This window comes from Armigeres subalbatus, chromosome 2 (genome assembly GCF_024139115.2).
Source record: "Armigeres subalbatus isolate Guangzhou_Male chromosome 2, GZ_Asu_2, whole genome shotgun sequence".
Lineage (NCBI taxonomy): Eukaryota > Metazoa > Arthropoda > Insecta > Diptera > Culicidae > Armigeres > Armigeres subalbatus.
In genome coordinates, this window is record NC_085140.1 from 403,157,211 (window position 1) to 403,180,792 (window position 23,582).

General features: G+C 40.2%; 1 protein-coding gene across 9 annotated transcripts in view; it reads right to left on the bottom strand.

Moving 5' to 3' along the window:
* Window positions 1-23,582, bottom strand: part of LOC134217569 (protein Wnt-6) — an 83,378-nt gene that overhangs the window by 13,614 nt on the left and 46,182 nt on the right. For all 9 annotated transcript variants that reach the window (XM_062696351.1, XM_062696352.1, XM_062696350.1 and 6 more), the window contains exon 3: window positions 18,506-18,744. In XM_062696351.1, coding sequence (XP_062552335.1) covers window positions 18,506-18,744 — 239 coding nt within the window. The remainder of the gene's footprint in view (window positions 1-18,505; window positions 18,745-23,582) is intronic.

Here is a 23,582-nt window from a genome sequence, read left to right on the forward strand (position 1 = left end):
GAACAAGGTCTCTAAATAGCATACATCACCTATTAATGTTCCTTCCTTTTTCATAATTGACTGTAAGAACTTGGCTGGCGCCGCTATTAATCTTCTAAAAAAGTGTAACTGCAGTCCTCTCCCCGTTAGACCGTCCTAACGAAGTGTTCCTCGCAACGTGCTTCTTACCTACAATTGTTTGTTTTCAATAACACCGATCTCCACGTAGGATCAAGATCGAAACAAGGCTCGAAATCCTTCAAGGCCAACACGTTGCAGCTTATGATCAGCGGCTGGAACTGATGCTCCACTATAAACAACTCAACTGAAAACGCATTCATTAAGGGCCGACAGTCACTCTTCCAAAGATATCTGCCACATGACACTGAAGATACGAAAAATCTTTTACCCACGGGATTGACACTTGTATTCCATCACTACAGTTCGCTTCGTAACCAACATTGAAAATTCCACACTGACAGCCATAAGGGTAACCATGGGAAGAAAAGAAATAGGTGAGCTCCACGTTGATAGTTTCATAAACGACAAGCAGGAGACAGGAGACCCCCAGAACCAAGTCCACGTTCATGGACACATTGATTTAACAAAATATCGTGTAATTCGGTTCCAACTGATACGTTGCACTTCTCGATGTTAATCGAGAAAGTCGGCAGATTGATGGTTACTTTTGGTCAGCTTCGATCGAACGATGGCCTCCAACAGCTGCCTTATCTTGGAATTTGTTCTCACCAAATCCATGAATCTAGAAGAACCCCTTGATGCGAGGTTCACTGTTATTAATGAAGATGATTATAATAGCCATTGCAAGTAGTACATACGACTGACTGGTAAAATCATGTCCGTAGTTGCCATATTGGATACTTAGAAATCAGGTATATTAGGGTTGAGGTTCTGCGGACCTGTAAACTTCTCTTGATTACGTCGCTTTTGGAAATCCAAGCTCGCCCCGACGAACTGGCCCTGTCAGGAATAAATCACAACAGTGACTATTGATGAGCTTGGCAGAATGTACAAAAAAAAATACACTCAACCCTCTTTTTACGGCAATTTTTTATACGTCACTTCGTTTTACGACCTCCTTTTTACCACGGGACTGACACTTGTATACCACTACCACAGTTCATTCCGTAGCCAACATAGAAAATTCCGCACTGACAGCCATAAGAAGAATAATGGGAAAGAAAGAGATAGGTGCGTTCCACACTGACAGTTCCATAAACGACAAGCAGAAGAACGGAGACTGCATCTACACTACGAAAACATAACCAAAACATCAGACCCCCGCTTTTTACGGCATGTGACGTAAACAGAATTTGAAACATTATTGACATCCAAAAGTAAGCCTATAAGAAGGTACTGTTAGAAACCCAAAGAACAAAGTAGGTGAACTGTGGGTAAAACCGACACTGCGGCTAAAACCGACACCACTTCAAATCTCTGATTTCAAGTGATTATCGGACAGAATTTCGACAAAATAATAAACGTTTGATTTCTTGTATTTCTAGACATTTTGTAAATGGCGGAGACGTGTAAGAGTCATAATAAACAGACAGTTAGCATTGATCATCATTGAGGAGATGAGTTATGTAAAATTTTGGCATAAGCTTTTACGACAATAATTAGCTAATTTTTAGTATTTAATCCATCTCTGATCCATAATTGAACATCATTTTGTGTATGTTGTGGAAAAATAGTTAACTTTTCTAATTATAAACATCCATACATCCATCATCATTATTATGTTATCAGTTGGGGTAAATTCGACACCTGCCATCGAATCACGAAATACCTATGTTTTATTGGACTCGTCATTCGCAAAATATAATTCAAATATTGAAAAACGAGGCGCCGGGGAATATAACTTAATCATAGACTGATTACATACCATATCATCATTGGGCGTGACAATAGGTCTAGGGTGTAATATTAAGTCATCAAAGAAAACATGCAGGTCGGATAACAATAACGCTCGAAGAAGAACCGTATTTTTAGGCTTATTTTGCTTTTAGATATCAATCCGTTCTCTAGTGTTGTCCTTTCGTGATTCATTTTCACCCCTGTAAACATGTAGCTTGTCACCTACGGCACTAGTCGTTTTCATTTCTTGTCATAACTGCACCATACGCATTTATTTGAAATCGCCGTTATAAACAACTTTTTAAAATAAGTGAAATTTAAATGTAGGTCAATATTTACAGTAGTTAGTAAATTTGTTACTAACATTCTAATACTCTATATATTTTTTACCCGACCCATTAAGGAAACTAAATAAAATATGATATGTGGTGATGATTTTAAAAATATAAAATTCTGTTCAACCATCGTTTCTTAGTGACCCCTAATATAAATTCCATACACAAATATCAAAATGAATGTTGTTTAACTTTTTCAATTATGTTGTTACATAGTTTAGAATTGTTCTGACGTTCAATTCCATACTGACCCTGAGGTGTCGGTTTTACCCTCATGTGGTGTTGATCTTACCCGCTCCCCAGCTGTTTGGACTGTTCGCGTTTTCATCATAAATCAAATTCTATCAAGAAAAATTGTCCTGAGAGCTCATGGAATGATGCATGAAGAGCCAAACTATGCTTGTATGAAATTTCTAGACCGGAAAATTGCTTCATTGATTGGAGAACTGTAAAGTTGCTTAAGGTGTCGGTTTTACCCACTTTTCCCCTAGATGCTTTGTATATTCATCATTTGCTTTCAACAATTGTTCCATTCCAGGTCATCCAAGAATTTCCTGGAGTCTACACGCGTAACCAATGACCTAAGGTCTACAAGCGTAAGGGAATTAAGAGCTGTTATCTCTATTTAAAAATGGTTCATGCCATATTTGATATATTAAACCAAATTCCGTTCCAGGTTATCCAAGAATTCCCTGGAGTATAGGTCTTCAGGTCAACCCGCGTAACCGAAGGGGTGTTATCTCTTTTAAAAATGGTTCATGCCCTATATGATTTATTAAACCAAACTCAATATGCCTTAAGCAGCCGTTCCTTTCACGGTCATCCAAGAATTCCATGGACTCCTCAGCCGCGGTAGCAGCCCAATTATGTCCTCCGAATATTTGTCTTTTACTTGCGTCTCAAATTTAGACATATGATATGTAGTAAGATCTCCAAATCGTCCTGGAGTTTGAATCAAATGGTCTGCCGAATCAACCAAGGTTTCCATGATGTACCCAGCCGCGGTATCAATCCAATTATGTCTTCTGAGTATTTTTCTTTCACTTGCGTTTCAAATCCAGGCATAGTTTGAATCAAATGGTCTACCGAATCAACCAAGGTTTCTATGATGTCCCCAGCCGCGGTAACAACCCGAGCAGCACAAGTCAGATAAAAATGGTTGTGATTAAATCCGGTCACATATGAATTGGGTCATGCCCTTTTTGATCCATAGAACCAAAGTGGATACGGCGTCAACTATGAATATCATGCATCCCTGAAATATAAGCCTTGGTCTACACGCGTAACCAAAAGGCTGTTATCTATTAAAAAAAAACATGCTCATACCCGTTTTGATCCATAAGACTGAATTGGGTACCTCTTCAACTATTGTTCCATTCCATTCCATTCCATTCCACATAATTTAAGAAAGTCATGGGTGAAATGTTAAGCAGGACAGGTTTATTATTTTTAATTTTTTTGTTCCATAGACCCATATTAGATACGCATTCGACAATTATTCCATTCCAGATCATCTTAGAATTATGTGGCGTGGAGGCTTCAAAAGCAACACGGAAAACCGAAGGGTGGTTGGCTTCTTTCTCAAAAATGGTTCATATTTTTTTTAAACCAGAGAAGTGATAGATCAATACTCAGAAGACAAAATTGGGTTGACACCACGGCTGGGGACATCGTGGAAGCCTTGCTTGATTCGGTAGACCATTTCATTCAAACTTCAGGACAATTTGGAGATCTTAAATCATCTCATATTCGCGGCTGAACCTCAGTAGATACAGTAGACCATTTGATTCAGACTCCAGGACAATTTGGAAATCTTACAACTTCATATATGCAAGAATTGAAAACGCAAGTGAAAGACAAATAATCGGAGGACAAAATTGGGTTGACACCGTGGCTGGAGACATCGTGAAAGCTTTGTCTGATTCGGTAGACCATTTCATTCAAACTTCAGGACAATTTAGAGATCTTATCTGGAAGATAATATGCCTGGATTTGGAGAGATCTCACAATACCTCATGTAAAACGCACGTGAATGTATTTAAAAGTATCAAATGATCAATAAATTAAGTGAAATACCTACTAGAAATTTTAGCAAAAATTCTTTTTACGTAACATTCGGTTCACGTCCCCTCAATAAGTGACGTAAAAAGAGGGTTGAGTGCAAGGATGTTATCGATCATTTAGTAATCTGCGTTCGATCATTTAGTAGTTTGTCAATAACTCATTCCAGAGGCTAAATTTCAAAATGTGTTGTATGGTGGACTTCTAGTGCAAAGGTTTATCTACAACTCTGCCTAACAGCTCGTTGTTTGAATTTCACTAATAACGGAGCTATAGCGCTAGTAGCAGTAACTTAGACTAAATGATTGCATATTTTGTTATCATTTAGTATAAATATAGCAACTAGAACCGTAACTCCTTTAGCAGTGGAATTCGAACATCGACCTGTTAAGGAGAGTTGTAGAAAAACCTTCGCACTAAAAGTTCACCATACAACACATTTTGAAATTTAGCCTCTGGAATGAGTTATTGACAAACTACTAAATGATCGAACGCAGATTACTAAATGATCGATAACATCCTTGGTTGTAGTCTGACATTCCTTCGCGAGGTGCCCAGATTAAAAGCAGCTTGTGCATGCCTCATGTAGTAATGTAACGATGGTCTGCGGATATTGATACCATCCAAAAATATGATCCCTTACGGTAGCGTGTGAAACCGGGGGCTCCGAAAACCTCCGCACTGCGATAAGACCGAAATTGAAAGTCAATATAAATTTCCAGCTGAAGGGTACTGATAAAATAAATATCGTTTAATTAAATTATGTGCTGGCACCCCTTTGGTACCCGCGCTCTGTACGACACACACCGTTCGACACGCGGTGGGAGAAATCTCCAAATTAGCATAAATAAATACACTCGACTGTGCGCAGCTTTTGGGGTCCCTGCCCAGATCTCGCGGGTGGCGCTAATTGATTTCAAAATACGCAACCGATGATGGCTAACATCATTTGCATTTGCTAAACGATGTTGCCACTGGCTGGATCGTCCTCGTGGGCCTGGTAAGTTGACTCTTTGCAGTCAATATTGGCTCTGAATCGGTGAGGGGTTCATCGAAATTTTTCGACGACCAAAGACGCACCCAAAAAGCGACAAAGCATTTAACAATTTCTCGTTAACCAGATTGCGGGTTTGTTTGTTCCTCCATGAAATTATGGAAAATTGTCTTCGGCTGAATCTGATTAAGTCATTTTCGGTGTTCAGACACGACCGACGTTTGCTCAAAGCGAGTTGTTGGCGTAGGCGGAGGCGCCAACGAGCTTCATTTCAGGTTGCCGGTGGGCTGCGCGCACGGTTCGGCTCAAAGACACATGAATTGCTTCACTGGAAAATCAACAAACAATTACGGATGTGCACGCGCTCATGGAAGGCGCCGCCGATGTATTGATGGAAATAGAAAAATTGGTTAAATTTAGGCGAGATAAAATATAAACAATTGATGCGAATGCTGGTGACTATGACTGGATGGATCTTTCGCAAATTATTATACATATGGATATGTTAAATAAATTAATTAATGCTTGCAATGAAATAGGAGTCTAATAAGAATATCAATTATTCGACAATACATACTTTAGAAAGAAAAAAAAATACTAATTAATTTATTAATTCTCAAGTTCACTTTATATTTCACGGGGTTATTTTCCACAAACATTAGGAAATATTGTTGAACGTGAGAAAATAACTCTAGAAACAACTTCTGCACAATCAGAAGATATATTGCATAATTTCCCTCAAGAGACAATCGTGAAAAATGTCCGAATATTTCATGTTAAATTACCGATAATTGACGGCTGGAGGGCACTCGCCCAACTAAACCCATCCTGATCCAGATTTCCTGCAAAATGTCAACGCTGTCCGATGGCTGTCGAGTTACCTCCTTGCTTCTGATCGTCTTTTGAATCGAAAAATTTAAATCGAATGTAACGATATTGTCATCGCAATAAATTACATTTACCCCATTGAGAGTTTCAGTTGTTGCGGAGTGTGCATGTGGGACCTGGCTGCATCTTGCATGGGAGAATGCGGTTACTTTTTGACGAAACATAAAGACTTGCACAGTTCCATTTCTACACCAAGTCAATGCTCGAATCGTGCCCTTCCTCGTCGATCAGCTTCTCCGAAAAAAGAGACTACCGTCATGCACTTGCCCTTTATTAGCGACATTCATCCGGATCGAGAGGGAAAACGACGTGACATCCAACGACAACGAACGGGTGGAGGCAAGCGCTGTGAAATGCTCTGACTTGGCCTGTCGGAGATTTGTTAGCGATCGGATCAATAAAACAAACAAACAACCTACCTTGTCTCAGGGAGCTGAAGTCTGTTATTGTTTTTACGTTCCACCCCCTTGGTCTTTCTTGGGCTGACCGCGCCAGCACATGACTACTTTATGCAAGTTCGGTGTAAGGAATGGTCAAGCGACGGGGACAGTCAATTTTCTCTTTTACATCAGGACGTGGCCCGATGTTTGTTAACCGTTTGTTGGTACCACGCGTAATGCGGCAGATCTACTGCCATGTTCACGGAGGAAGCGAGTCACGCTGCTCCTATCGATCCATTTTTGGTGGACCTTGACGTAGATCTTCGCGGAGGTCAAAAAGAGACCGCATGATCATTATAATACGCGAATGTGTTTATATTCTGCAGTGAGGATTATCAGCGCATTCTCACCCATCCATCTGGACGACTCCCGTGGACAAGGAATGTAACCCTTTCGGCGCGGAACGTTGAGCACAAGCTGGCCAAGGTGTTATTTACCTGGACTGCTCTGGATAAACGACCTCTCTATAGGTACCCAACCAAGTACGTTGAGAGTTGGGATCATCCTTTGTCGTCGTCCAGACATACTTCCAGAAAGGGGTTGTAAATCACATTCTGCCTCCATTTTTACCCAAAGTCCACATATCGCTGATTCCAGCTCGAAGCCAGATTTGCCTTTCAGATTCCATCTCCGATCCGATCGCCCTTTCTTGTCGTCCGCCGCAATTCACTGAAGATAAACAATCTCATTGAAATTGTCAAGATTACATCACTTAAATTCAATAAACATTAACCATGATTCGATCGCATAAAGTTAATTTAAGGTATTCACAAATTGACAGGTAAATTGTCTCCGCTAGAGTTGGATCTGGACACGGACGACCCATCGCTTCATGGTGGTGGGACCCAGATGGTTCTGGTTGATCCTATTTCGAGTCGAACACGACATGCCAATCAACGCGGGCAAATAGTGACTCCCCATCAGACAAGCTCACAACTACTGACTGGCTGACGACGGTGGTCGATGGCAATGGCAAAGGCTAAATGGTAAATACGTTTCGATTACAGAAGGACCGCGATGGGATTGCCTTGCGCGTGATCGGTTTACAATCAATTTGGTTCGACGAACGAGCGCAAATGGTCCGAACAGATGACTGCGGACGGATTACTGACGGGTGAATTGACTGGTTGACACGAGGCTGAAACTTGATCAATTTTGTTGCGTTTTGCGTTTGCCAAGATGACAACGGTTTTGACTACATTGGCTGAACGTTCGTTCCATGTTCGAGGTAGATGTCCGTGTTACGAACGGCACGAGTGCGTATCGTTTTGAGTACGAATTAGAGAATCAGCGTCTCTGGGGTGTTCCTGATTTGAGGCTCGATTGATTGTGATGAATGTTGGCAGCTGTTGCAACGTGAGACCGACTAGCTGCGTACATAACACGTTGGTCGATCGAGGAAGTTTCTGCTACGGGGCGATCACTTTCCAAATATTAATTGTTCCCGAATAGGATTGGTCCTTAGATAGTAAACTGATTCAGTATTCGCACTAAGAGATGGAAATGCTAATATTATCTTCCAAACTTAGACATACATGTTCATGATAGAATTAGAGGCGAAAGTATAGATTTGATAGTGCCTTTAGGATACGGCGCACAATTCGGCACACGGGAGCCGGCGCGTAACTGGCGCGCAAGGTTGCAGATTAAAAAAAAAGAATCGCAATATGCCAGCTAGTCCGGGAGAACGCGAAGTGAAAAAAATAATTTCTGCATCGAAGATCAGAAAATTTATCAGTGCGGGATTGATCGTGTTGCAGAACCTTATTAAAAGAAGCACATTAATTACGCATTTTATAGATTTGATTTATGGTTTTTGTCTGCGTGTTTTCAAAATATTTTAGTTCACAATAAAAATGTATTCGCTTACCAACGTGACTTCCCATGAATTACCATCTCAACAAGTCATTAGACGAGTTTGTACTATTCCATTCAATTCCACTACTTCATTGTACCTTTGACAGATACGTATTTCGACCTCAACAGTAAGGCCGTCTTTAGTGTCTAGTACTTGACTCAACTAACCAACGATTCCTTTCCCATGGCGTTCACGGAGATGCAGAGGATTCCTCGGTCTCTGGTATCAATGAGTGTCGAACAAATTTTCCTCTCCTAATCCTAAATTGACTGTGAGGAGAAATGTTTACGAATGCAATGGTGGATATGCTTCAATTTTGCCTTTCTCGTATACAAAGTATACGAAAAGGCTATATGATCACTCCAAAACCAAACTTTTGATAGAAGGTTCGGAGACCCATAGTGTTATATACCAATCGACTCAGCTCGACGAATTGAGGTGATGTCTGTTTGTGTGTATGTATGTATGTGTGTGTTAAGGTGGCTCAAATTTGTATGGAAAAAACTTTTTTCAATTTTTTTGATGGGCCGCCCTCTTATTCGGTTCTATTTGATGCCCTGATGCTCTGGACAAAATTTCAGCCAAATCGGTCAACGTTTGGGCGGTGCTAAACTCGTTGGATGTTTATATGTAAAAATGTATGCAGAAACAAACAAAAACAGTAAATTGTACCTAGACTACACAACTTACGATGAAGAACTATGGTACTCTTTCAGATCTTGGAGAATTTAATACAAAATGTTATGCAGAAAACCACGAGAAGATTAGAGTTTGCCCGGCTCTGAAGTGGGGTTTGAGCAAATTTCGTTTCTTTTGGCTTTGAAAAGAAATACATTCACCCCTATAACACTCCAGTAAAATGCTAATATCTTTGCGTAATAAACTCTAATCTTCTCGCGGTTTTCAGCATAACATTCTGTATTTATTTCTACAAATACTGAATGAGTATCATAGTTATTGATCGTAAATTGTGCCGTCCAACTGCAAACCACTGTTTTTGGATGTTTCTGCATACATTTTTCCATATAAACTTCCAATGAGTTTAGCATCGCCTAAACGTTGACCGATTTGGCTGAAATTTTGTCCAGAGTATCAGGGCATCAAATAGAACCGAATAAGAGAGCGGCTCTCCTTAGCCGTGCGGTAAGACGCGCGGCTACAAAGCAAGACCATGCTTAGGGTGGCTGGGTTCGATTCCCGGTGCCGGTCTAGACAATTTTCGGATTGGAAATTGTCTCGACTTCCCTGGGCATAAAAGTATCATCGAGTTAGCCTCATAATATACGAATGCAAAAATGGTAACTTGGCTTAGAAACCTCGCAGTTAATAACTGTGGAAGTGCTTAATGAACACTGAGCTGCGAGGCGGCTCTGTCCCAGTGTGGGGATGTAATGCCTATAAGAAGAAGAAGAAGAAGAAAAAGAAGAAGAAGAAGAGAGCTACCCATCACAAAATTGAAAAAAAGTGTTTTTTAAGCCACCCTAGTGTGTGTGTGTGTGTGTGTGTGTGTGTGTGTGTGTGTGTGTGTGTGTGTGTGTGTGTGTGAGTGTATGTGTGTATGTGTACAAAATTTTGTAGACACACTTTTTGGAACTTAGCATTGACCGAATTACTCGCAACTAGTTCCATTCAACTGAGAATCCTGTCCCATTGTTTGCTATTGAAAATTGGCCAAATTGGACTATGGGATCAGAAGTTATGGCCAAAATACTATTTTCTATGCGCAAAACACGCTAAAAAACACTCACTCATATTTTTTAGTTTTTTTTTGCACGAGAAAGGCACCAACACCGCTAGGTGGATTAATCATGGTTTCTTAACTGAAGTCTGCGTTCGAAATAAAGCATAGAAATTTGATATCCATCCTTAATTGGTTTAAGGCAAATATGAATGTATGTTTTTGATAAATAGTAACCAACTTTTCTAATATGCATTGCCTTGAAATCTCGTGCTCCTGACGAAAAGATGATATCATTACTTTCCTTATAGCAAGCAAATGCTTGCTTTTTGTGAAACGATTATATAGCTAAAACTCATATTTGTCCAATAGGTCATTTGGCCGAATAGCTCATTAGACGTCTCCTCTAGGAATTCCTCCGGAAGTTCCTCCAGGAATTCATCCGAAAGTTCCTCCAGGAATTCCTTCGGAAGTTCCTCCGGAAGTTCCTCCAGGAATTCATCCGAAAGTTCCTCCAGGAATTCCTTCCTCCGGAAGTTTCTCCATGAATTCCACCGGAAGTTCCTTCAGGAATTCCTCCAGAAGTTCCTCCAGGAATTCCTCCGGAAGTTCCTCCAGGAATTCCTCCGGAAGTTCCTCCAGGAATTCCTCCGGAAGTTCCTCCAGGAATTCCTCCGGAAGTTCCTCCAGGAATTCCTCCGGAAGTTCCTCCAGGAATTCCTCCGGAAGTTCCTCCAGGAATTCCTCCGGAAGTTCCTCCAGGAATTCCTCCGGAAGTTCCTCCAGGAATTCCTCCGGAAGTTCCTCCAGGAATTCCTCCGAAAGTTCCTCCAGGAATTCCGCCAGAAGTTCCTCCAGGAATTCCTTCGTCCGCAAGTTCTTCCAGGAATTCCTCTGGAAGTTCTTCTAGGAATTCCTCTGGAAGTTCCTCCAGGAATTCCTCCGGAAGTTACTCCAGGAATTCCTCCGGAAGTTATTCCAGGAATCCGTCTGAAAAAATTTTCCAAGAATTTCTCCAGAAGCTCCTCTACGAGTACCTGATAAATTTCTCCTGAAACTCTCTCTGGAGTTCCCCCAAAAACTCCACCAAGAACACTTAATAAACTCCTTCGCAAACTCTACAAAAATTACTACGAGAAATCTTAAGATATTTATTTTGAATTCCACCCGAATTTCACATGGCATTCCATTTGATCCACTTACCGGGAATTCTTCGGGAAAATTTTCGAGGAATTCTTCGGGAAAATTGTCGAGGAATTCTTGAAGAGCTTCTTATGAAAATTAAATAACGAAGTCTATCAAGATCTAGAAAATCTTACGCGCATTTCTCTGGGAATTCTTCTTAAATTAACCCAGAAATATCTACTCCATAATTTTCCAAAGGATTCTCCCGGATAGTAATTCACAAATAAATTCCTCTAAATATTGATTCTTTGGAAATTTGATTAGGAGTTCTTCCGAAAAAAAAATTGCAAGAACTCCTTCACAAATTCTTCCAAGTTCTCTCCGGCAATTCCCACGGACACTTTTCCAATATTACTCCAATAATTAACCCAGGAAACTCTACAGAATTTTTTCGGGAAATTTCCTTGAAAAATCCTCCGACATATCGTAAGGAAATTATTGCAAAGATTTTTCCACTTTTAATTCAGATAATTCTTTATGAATAGTCCAAGAAGTCTCTTAAAAATACCAACAAAAGTCTTCGCGAAGATTCCTTCAATCCCAGAAATAGCTCTGTTCTCCTGTTCTCTATGTTCCCCTGAAAATTTCTCAAGGAAATTCCCTAAGGGACCGGGAAATTAATCTTTCATAAAGAATTCACGACGGATATCCGAAGGAAGTATTTTTGAAGAAATTCACAAAGGATTTCCCTGGTTTGAAACTCAGAAGAAATTTTTGTATGAATTCTTGAATGAATTTTCCCATGGACTTACAAGAGAAATTTTCGAAAGAATTCCTAAAAGAGTTTCTGAAGAAATTCTATAAGTAGACTTATTAGTCCATGGAGAATTTAAAAATAGGTTGTCGAGTTTCCTAACAATTTTTAAATGAAATTCTGGAATATTTTCAGAACGAAATATTCTAGTACGAACTGCCGTAGAAGTTCTAGGAGCAATTCCTTGAATCCTTGAGGAACAATTTCCTTATTTTCTGAATATTAAATTGCAGGTGGATTTTTTTTGAACAAATATTGTTTTGTTTGATTGAGCAACAACAGTCTAGTGGTTCCCCAAAAAACAATTCAGACTGAATAAACTACTTTTTTAGCTAAAATTCTATTTTTAATAAAATTAGCCCTTGACCAGCTTTTAATTTTGTTGGGTCTAAACTTTATTGTAAATGGAAATAAATGCTGCATAATTATAAAAAAAGATATTTGTCATATGAACTAATTTTTTCTTCTTAATTAAAGAGGCTTTCAGCTCTTGGCTGGTTCACCTCTATGAATTAAAATAATATGAACGGAAAGTAAGTATTTCCGAGAGGTGCGAGGTAAATGTAGACTTAACAGTAAAAATTTCCATCGGCGTGGTAAAAAAATATTTGATATGTGATTAATTTTCATACGGCGGTGCGCCGATTTATTTTTGACGACAGCGGCGGCGTGAGAAAATCGTTGGCGGTGACGTGGTATGGCGGCGCACAGGTCTAGGTGAAATAACACATTTGGCTATTCGGCCAAATAACCTACTTGGCCAAATGACCTATTCAACCGAATGACCTAAATCCTGTTCACGTTAAATTTCGGACACCCATCATCCAGGGCGATTTTTTAAAATTTTCACAAACTACTAAGAAGATCAATTTACATGACAACTCAATCTCTCCACTTTATGTGATTCGTTCAGCGTGTTTTCATTCTTGTCCAAAGTGATAAAATGGCTACAAATCAATTGGACATTGTCACAGTGTCCGAAATTTAACGTAGACAGGCTTTATTTGGCCAAATGAATTATTCGGCCAAATAACCTATTCTGTCAAATGACCTGTTCGGCCAAATAGCCTACTCGGCTGAATGACCTATTCGGCCAAATGACCTATTCTGCCATTTGACCTGTTTGGCCAAATGACCTATGACCAAATGATTTGTTCGGCCTAGTGGCATTCAGCCGAATAAGTTTCGGCCACACGACCCACAGTGGTGCGTTTGGCTAAAATCGTGAACTTTTTGTTTTACCACTTCAGGGTGTTATTTTTTGGCATCGGTGTCTTCGGGAATAAATTTTAGAAAAATATGGCGCATCGAATGACGAAAAGTTGTAGTTCCAATTTTTGCCACAGGTGGCGCTGCAAAATGTAACTTCTTTAATAAACGATTTTTAAATATGGTGTCTTTGGCAAAGTTGTAGTGAAATTTATTATGAATTTTATTGCTGAAGACACCGAGTGTCCATCTATCATCGTTTTTGAAATACGGGCCTTTTTTATGGACAGACCCTAAAAAAAACAGTATTTAAAGATATTTTCGAAACTAACAGTTTCAGGTCAATACAATGTTCTACAAAAATGTATATATAATCAAAATAGACCATTTTCTGGAAGATACCAGGGATGGTTTTTGCAAACATGACTTGTAATCGGCGATTTAAGATCGAAAATAGTGATATTTGAAGACTTCATATGCAACAGAGAGGCAAATTGGGGCAAGGAAATCTCCACAGGATTTAAAATATCTGGTCTGTAGTTTCATATGCGTATAATTATGTCTGTCTCTACGTGTATCCAAACAAGTATTTCTAAATTTCATAAATCGACATTTTCAACAGATATTTATATAATAATTGAGATTTGACCACACTGCATACCACGCTGTTGAATGTTAATGTCAAAAGAAGAGCAGCGTGAAGCTATTTTTCTGTTCTCTTTATCCAATTATTTCACACAATGCAAATCTGACGTCATACGCTACTAGGGATGTCTTAAAATCCCGAAATCGAAAATTAATCGATTATCACAACGATGAATCAATTAATCTAAGTAATCGATTAATTTGCGACATCACTATAACACTAAGCGAGAGAATGAATGAGTTGACACCTTAACATTATACACTTACCAATGAATCCCAAGACTTCAGGTCCGAGGAAGGCAGCCAAAGCCTATTAGGGAAGTGTTGGCGGGTCTTGATCTCGAATACATGTCCCTTGTCCACCAATGTTTAAAAGTTGCTGATGTTAGACTTTAGCTGTCGTAATCCCTTAAGAATGTCTTCCTCTTGTTGTGTACCGGTAAACCTCATTTGTATGTCTTCCTCTCTTTGCTGTCTCCCAAAAAAAATTTGTCTCGTTACAGAAGTGGAACATCGCCAAGGATTCCAACTGTGTGAACATCAGCATTGTAATTAATTAGGCACCTAAATTCCCTTCCTTTCCTATTGTATAATTGGGAATACAATACAACCTCGACCAAACCGCGAGTCTTTCGGTTTCCCAAAACTAACATTAGTGTATAATAATCATGAAAAACTGTGTTCCGGCTCCGTAACGCTTCACGGCAAATTAACCTTCCAAATTAATGATAGTTTAAAAATGAATCCCAAGCAGTAGCTGGTTTTCTACTCACCACTGCCATCATTCAGGCGCTATCATATATACTTCGATTAATCGATTAATTGTCGAGATAATCCAATTATTTTGAAACGATTGCTTACCAACGGTTAATCGATTCAATAATCGACAAGAATCGAGAATAATTGATAAGTTACTAATCGGTAATAAACGACATCTCTATTAAGTCGCAAATAAATCGATTACTTCGATTAATCGATTTATCGTTGTGATAATCGCTTAATTATAAATCGATTACTACACAACGATGGATCGATTCAATAATCGACAAGAATAAAGAGTAATCGATTAGTTACTAATCGATTATTCGGGATTTTACGACATCTCTAGGAGCGTATGACGTCAGATTTGCATTGTGTGAAATTATTGGATGAAGAGAACAAAAAAATAGGATCACGCTGCACTTCTTTTGACATTAACATTCAACAGCGTGGTGAAATCTCAATTATTGTATAAATATCAGTTGAAAATGTCAATTTATGAAATTTAGAAATACTTGTTTCGATACACGTGGAGACAGACATAATTATATGCATATGAAACTACAGACTAGATATTTTAAATCCTGTGGGGATTTCCTTGCCCCAATTTGCCCCTCTGTTGCATATGAAGCCCTCAAATTTCACTATTTTCGACCTTAAATCGCCGATAACAAGTCATGTTTGCAAAAAACATCCCTGGTATCTTCCAGAAAGTGGTCTATTTTGATTATTTATACATTTTTGTAGAACATTGTATTGACCTGAAACTGTTAGTTTCGAAAATATCTTTAAATACTGTTTTTTTTAGGGTCTGTCCATAAAAAAGGCCCGTATATAAAAAACGATGATAGATGGACACTCGGTGTCTTCAGCAATAAAATTAATAATAAATTACACTACAACTTTGCCAAAGACACCATATTTAAAAATCGTTTATTAAAGAAGTTACATTTTGCAGCGCCACCTGTGGCAAAAATTGGAACTACAACTTTTCGTCATTCGATGCGCCATATTTTTCTAAAATTTATTCCCGAAGACACCGATGTCAAAAAATAACACCCTGAAGTGGTAAAACAAAAAGTTCACGATTTTAGCCAAACGCACCACTGTGCGACCCTTCCCCATAATTATGTAATAAACTAATTATTTAGAAGTAATTAAATAATTTTAAATAATGTTCTGCTCATTTCATATTAATTATTTAGAGTAATTCCAATAAGTTAATACAACAGCTCTACCGAGTCGAGTCAAGTACGAGACACTAAAGACGACCACACTGTTGAGGTCGAAATACGCATCTGTCAAGGTACAATCAAGCGGTGGAATTAAATGTGGAGGTACAAACTCGTCCTATGACAAGTCTATTGATGAATTATGTGATTTCACAAGCTTTTCCAGCTTATTATTTTTAGCTGTGGTTATTGTTTCAGATTGTCTATACAGAACCTCGTTACTGGCGTTTCTTTCCTCCAAAAGAAATAGTTTTAAAACTTTAGAACGGAAGACGTTTGGTAAAAAACAGCTACGCTTGATTATCAGCAAAATATATTTTTGATTACAGTCTTACATAAGCAACCTTCAAAAGTCGAGCAACTTTCATGTAATCGAGACCCGAAAACACTTCCCCAATAGGCTTTGGTTGTTTTCCTCGGAGCCAGAGATATTCGACGTAATCAATATCCTGATAATCCTCGCCGCAAACACAGAGATTGCCTACCGATGATTGTACATTAGACGACACATGGTTCAAATTCAGTCTCGTCCCATGATGACGAACCTGAGAGCACGTGCGCAGGACATACGTTTTACAGCGTCCGATCTCCGATCTTCCGATTAGCCAGCTGAAAAATAACAAAGACCCTAAGATTGAGCAATTACCAGGAGAGTTATTAAAAAACGGTAGAGAAGCACTAGCCATAGCATAGGACTGGGTAATTACCCAGAATTGAATGAGGATGTGGTTCTGCCGCAGGAAATGATGGAATGTGTTGTAAGTCCTAACAATTAACAACAATTGCAACAATTACGCAATCACATTGCCGAATGCCACCTACAAGGTATTCTCTCAGATGTTATGCAGTCGACTAGCACCATTTGCAAGAAAGTTCGTAGAGTAGTACCACATGGAACTCATGGACGAAGGAGCGAGATATTGCAGAAATACCGCGAATACAACGTGCCCATCATCATCTATTTATCAGCTTCAAGGCTGCTCATGATACAATCGATCGAGACCAGCTATGGCAGCAAATGCACGAATATGGATTTCCGGATAAACTTATACGGTTGGCCTGGTTTGTGTGTATTGTCTACGTCGCGTAGAAATGAAATAGTTTGATGTCCATGACTGTCCATGTCAATTACTTCATAGATAGGTTCAGCTATCGCTCCTTGGTTTTCGAGCAGTGCAATATGGTTCAATAACATGAAAAATGATGCTTTTCTGCATCAACTTGATTTTATGGTAAGAACAATCGCGTGAAGTAAATCAGATTAACTGGGATTCAGTTTGGTCCCGACTTATCATATTAAATCCCAAGACAAGCCTCGTTGGATAAACATACAACTCGTGCTGAAAAAATCATCCTATTGCAACTAGTTGCACAAGTTACTATTATGAGTGCTATAATGGTCCTTGATGCACTCCTTTCTTTTTTATGGGAATGTAGGTCATTTTATCACTTAAATACGAACTGTTAAACCAGTTCGTATCCACAAAAAAATATTTCATCAGTCTTCTTCGATCACAGGTTCTGTGATCTGCTTAAGAACTAATCTAGACCAACATTTGAAAAGGGCGTAACAGCAAAAATTTATTCCTTCTGATTCTTCGTCCACACATATAGCTTTATATGTAGACGAAGAATCAGAAGAAATAAATTTTGGCTGTTACGCCCTTTTCAAATGCTGGTGCTCTTGTTTCGGACGGCAGAACGATCGCGCGATTTGCCAAAATTTTGTGTTTTGCATTGCGCGGCCGGTAATAAAGTTAATTAGTTCAGTGCGTGTTGGCTCTTGTTTCGGACGGCAGTACGATCGCGCGATTTGTTGAAATTTTGTGTTTTGCAGATAGTTCGCGCGGCCGAGTGAGTAAACATTTGGTGCGTGATCGGACGTGTTACAGGTAGGAATTAGAGCATTCGTAAAATCCGAGTTTTTGGTTCTGATTATAATGTTCGGTGAATAAGTGTGCGTGTTTTGTATATAATGCGAAACATTTGTAAAATCCAGGTTACTTTGTCCTCCTTTGGACGGTTCGTAAGTAAATTGATGAATATATTTTATTATTTTTCAGCATATACTGTTATTGACAAACGCTCTATATTGTCGAATAGAGCTCCTTATTATTCACCTTACCCACTAACACAAATTTTCCTTCCCGAGACATTTATGAAGGTAGTATGGGTTCCCTGCATCTTCACTAGTAGATGTTGAACTAACATTCCTTCCCTTCCTTCCGTGATTGTAAGGACGTGGCCAGGTATACAACTGCTACTGTATAGGAAAAGGTACTAATCCCAAGTACCAATTTGCGACAATATACAGTAGCTTGTTCAATTCTCGCTTAGCTTTTCAAAAGGACCTAAGTGTAGCATTTTTTGATGAATTAGTTTTAATACTGCAATCAATAGCTTTCATATTGTTCTGTTGATTGCGCTATTCAAATTGATTCATGAAAGAAATGTTGCTTGGGTCCTTTGAAGAGTTAAGCGGGGATTAACGTGTATAGCCACCCACGATTTGTACAATCACATATGCTATGCTATGCTATGCTATGCTATGCTTACGCCCTTTTCAAATGCTGGTCTAGTAATAATTCCATACACTAAGATAGCACTCACCCCTGGTCAATATCCGCCGCATGCTGCGTTTGATCGTCCACGAGCAGTTCCACATGTTGTTTCGGAACTGGTTCTCGCACTCCCGGAAGCCCAGACTGATGCCCCGTTTGATTTCCTTCATCAGCGAGGTGTCATTCTTGCAGATGTCCGCCAGCTTTCCGGTTAGCCGTTTGGTTTTTTTGTTGTTCCGGTTCTCGCAGACCTGCGAGGGATCCAGCAGAATGTTGCTGCCTTCGGCCCTGTGCGGGAGAAACGGAGAAAAGCAAAAGGGGAATTCGATCAACTCTACTTGGATCAGCCCATCGAGCGTGAATGTGTGCATTCTTAGTCTTGACTCCAGGGGTGGAAGTTTATAAATAGTAGAGTAGCTGCTGTAATCGTTAAATGGTTGTAATAAAATTTAAATTATTTGCTCTCCGTACTCGAAGAGAAGCTGCTGGAGTACGAGAGAAGAAGATTATTACGAGATGTGGTGTAATTATTGATCATTAACCAGCAGTTTGCTCGTTTGTTCCTGCGATGCTCGGTGTTGAAAGTGAAATTGAACTTGCTCCGGATCGGTCTGTGAGCGGACGGCAATAAAAATCTATTTTTTCGATGTTTACAATAAATAATCTCGGTTTAAGTGGAAATTGTAGATTTTCCAGACCACAGCGATCGGTTTGAATGGTTTCTGGGAGAGGGCAATGCTTTTGATATTGGGTGTTTCCTATAAAGTTCCAAAATTAATGATTATTTTTCTGCGTTCTCCGGTGAAATATATTTTGGATTTAGTGCATTTACGAAGGATAATTCGGAATTAATTGACACAGAAATAAAGTCGTACCGCAATCTGGCTGAACACACAAACCGACGATCCTCGCTTGTGGAATGTATTATAAAGATAAAGCGTTTAAGATGAATAATTTATTAACATTTTTACGGCAACAAAATTAGATATGCAAAACAAGTCTCGACCATATGAATGGCCCTGGTTCTCGCACTTGACCCTTGGTGGCTCTCACATACGCACAGCCGGGCGAAGAGGAATTTCAGTCCTTTGCCCATATTTCGAACCGGCACGTCCTCGGTGCGAGTACAGCTCCGTAATCCAAACAAAATCCGAAACAAAACGCTGATCTCTCATCATGCTGAGCACACATAAGCAGAGATGGAACATTCAGCATAAAATAACATGCTGCTGTCGTCCGGGGCATGGCTGATGCTGCTTGCGATGCATCGAGCTTATTTCTTTTATTTCGCTATAAAACTAATACAGATTAAGATAATGTAAAGAATATGTTATCCTCCCTTGTGGAACATTAAAGTTGATAGGTTTTCGAATTTTATGGCTGGAAACCTTAGGATATCGATTTGTAGGAACTACAATGTTCGTTTTGGTCCAGACCGTGAATCTAAGCGATAATGTTATCGCGCACACTTGGGCAAAATATATGTTTAAATTTAAAAATTATCCAGAATCCTGTGAGCACCACCAAGTAGTTCCAGTAGTGAAATCAAATGGGTTTTTTCTAGCTTCTTATATGACAAGCGAACACAATCCACTAAAAGCTTTAAAAAAAATCTTACAAAATCGATTAGTATATGGTGTTGCATTCTTTGTCGTTATCGCTTCGCTGTACTACAAATAATTCAATACTATTAATCAGCTTGCAAGATCCATGACTTATTGAGCTTCCGACTAAATCTGTGGTTTGAATGACTCTTTAAACTAAAAATGTGATTTCAGATAAATATTTTCCACGGCAAGATTCACTGCTCCAGAGCCATGACAGCACTCCCACCAATCGATCGATGGTCACCACATCTTAATGAGAGATCCTTGTAAGTGATACGATATCATTTTTCGCATTCATTAAGTGAAAATAATGCGAAATAAATCAGTTGCAACGATTTGACCTCAAATTGCCGCGACGCGATGACTACGACGACGATATGCACTTCCAATTGTGTGGGAAACTGTGCTCCGCAATGCGCAACCGCCGGATTCCTTCGACGTGGCGGCAGTTCAGCAGCTGGTCGTAATCAAGCGCCGCGGCGTTCACACGCGGTACCTGCCTACCTTCTGCCGGGTGCGGAATGATTTAGAGAGCAACCAACTGAACGATTGCGTTAATATGAGCTATTTGGGTGAAGGCGATTGGTCCCCCTGACCACATTGCCTGTGTCAATGGCAAGCGAGGATACACTTTCGGTGGGTAACCTTTGCTCAAAAAAACAAACAATCCGTTTGTGGAAATCGCTCGAGTTGAAACGTACACACATTTCGCACAATATCTGAATGTCTTGTTATATAAACCTGCTGACATGTCCATTAATTGACTTTCAACAGGACAGTTTGACTCCTGACGACCGTCATCATCGTCAGCAGCAGCAGTAGAAGCAGTCCCGGCACTATCATCCCCGAAAGGAAAGGTGCTTCAAAGGCTCCGAAGCATGTCATGTTTCTCAAGAGTATCAGTTCCGTTCTGCTTTTGCGCTGCTGGCTGACTATGTATCGATCAGCAAACAGCAACTAAAGGAGCAAAAGTATCGGATTTCGTCGTCTTCCCGGGCCGCCGTGGAATGCGTGCCATCCATCCATCGACCCGTCGGGTCATCTTCTCCGTACTCGATCGATCGTCGTTCAGCGTCGCACAGTGGGTCCTAAAGTGAAATATCAACTAAAATATCGTTTTAATATCTTCATGACTATTTTGGTACAGCCGAATTCAAATGAACTTTTCTAGTGAGATATGGATAGAAATTTACAAACCAAAAGTTTTGCTCAGAAGATGCAACATAATCAGAGAACGTCGAGCTCAACTGAGTGTGCAATTAGGAACTTTGACAGCGCTTGAATTTATCTAACAGATGATAGCTAGAAAATCTGATTATTTTCAGTTTCAAATTTGACATTCTGTCTCACTGTGTCTCAGTTGCAAAATCACTTACGGAGGACATTTTTTCGACACCGTCCGTTACCAGCTCCCGTACAAAGCGGCTCCCCCAGTCAAGATGCTTCCAAGGTGATTGATTTTGCCCCACATGACTCCTCGGGATCCCGCCTCCACCTGATCGATCGGACCTCGATTCGTGGCGCGGAGCGGTTATTATTTGCATGGTCAACTACTCGAAATTACTCGCTTCGGTGAATTTATTTGAAAAGCTATACCTGTCCTTTCGTGTATGTGATCCCTGCAATGTCCACCAAAGCTCAATTGTGCGACCCTCGTTCAGCTTTTATTTTTTCTCCATAGGTAGGTACTCTTCATTGTCAAATAAGAAAGATGAGGCCGCTCGAGCATTAAAATATTTGATGATGATGTTTCGGTGCACTTTCGAGAGCGAGAAAGGAGGAAAAAACAACAAACTTTCCGAAGGGCCCTCAGCTTGACGGCGAATAAATAGGCAAGCATCCTCAGATGCATTTTGTGCCCGTGCCTCCCCGATCCTCCGTCCTGGAGTTTGACTTAGCGGTCAATGTGTGTTCCTGGTTGTCGTCGTGCATCGTTGCTGTGTTTTCTGGCTCATCCTCTTGAGAAGAAGCAACAGGTCCGATGGTCGTCGATCCACGATTAAACACACGGTACGGGGCTTAGGCGCGTCGGTCGGTACTAGTGATCAAAGAAAAGTGTGACGGTTTTCCGCCTCGTTAATACCCACCACCGGGATCGATCGGTGATCGGATGGAAGTGGACGGTGCTGCGGTGGAAATGAATGTTTGCGTGGCAATGTGAAATATTGATCTTACATGTCTTCCTGATTCCAGAACGATATGGTCAATGAAGTGTATAATTAGGGGATGAGTTGTTTAATTTAGTGAAATCATTTTTTTTTTACTATACTAAAAATCTATTTTCATATAAACTGGAAAAGTCTTTGAAATAAAATGCGGTTTTGACTAGATTTCTGTGCAATTCAACATCGCGCATATTTGTCACCCATCATGTTTACACTGCTGCACTCGCGAGGAAGGTGGGATCGACTGCCCGCGAATGTGTATAATCACGATGACTGACAGGATCTGTCATTTGACCCATGCATGCTAGGCCTGTTCATGATAATAGGCCTGTCCAATGCCACACATCTCCCATCTTCTCCAAAAAAATGCATTAACCCTTTTCTTCTGTATGAAAAAAATAACACCTACGACATATTATGTATCATCCGGTTACGCTCTCATCATAATACAAAAGCATCTTGCAGCAAACAATCATTCCCGGCACTCCATTGTATTGCGTGCATCTCATTTCATAATCGAAGAACACACTTAAATGATGGTTCACATAAATATGGGAAGCCACTCTCAAGGAACTCCCATGCAGTGGGCGTCTCGACTCACAATTGTACTCACAACTCGTGAAGTAACACTTCACGTGTACTACAAATCACTACCACTACTTCTGCTTTTTTCGAACACACGTCCAATGCACTGTGCATTCACATTTGTTAAACAGCCAGCAACAAAAACCAGATACCGTAACTAAAAAAAAAGGTCGATGAACAGCTCCAAATCATGGCCGAATATCTAATATCAGTTAAATCAATCCTCTTGTGTACCTGTGACATTTCGGATCCACAACACCAAACTACTTGTAGGTCATCGACCATCGCTAAGCAAGAGACTCTTGCTTGGCTGAACTGTGATCACTCCGATCAACAATAACACCGTTCTTCTTGCGGGCGTCCCACCAACGCAGAGGAAGAAACTTTTGAATGCGGGCGTCCCACCACGCAGAATTGTGATCATTCCGATCCACAATAACACCGTTCTTCTTGCGGGCGTCCCACCAACGCAGAGGAAGAAACACTTGAATGCGGGCGTCCCACCACGCAAAATTGTGATCATTCTGATCCACAATAACACCATTCTTCTTGCGGGCGTCCCACCAACGCAGAGGAAGAAACACTTGAGTGCGGGCGTCCCACCACGCAAAATTGTGATCATTCCGATCCACAATAACATCGTTCTTCTTGCGGGCGTCCCACCAACGCAGAGGAAGAAACACTTGAATGCAGGCGTCCCACCACGCAGAATTGTGATCATTCTGATCCACAATAACACTATTCTTCTTGCGGGCGTCCCACCAACGCA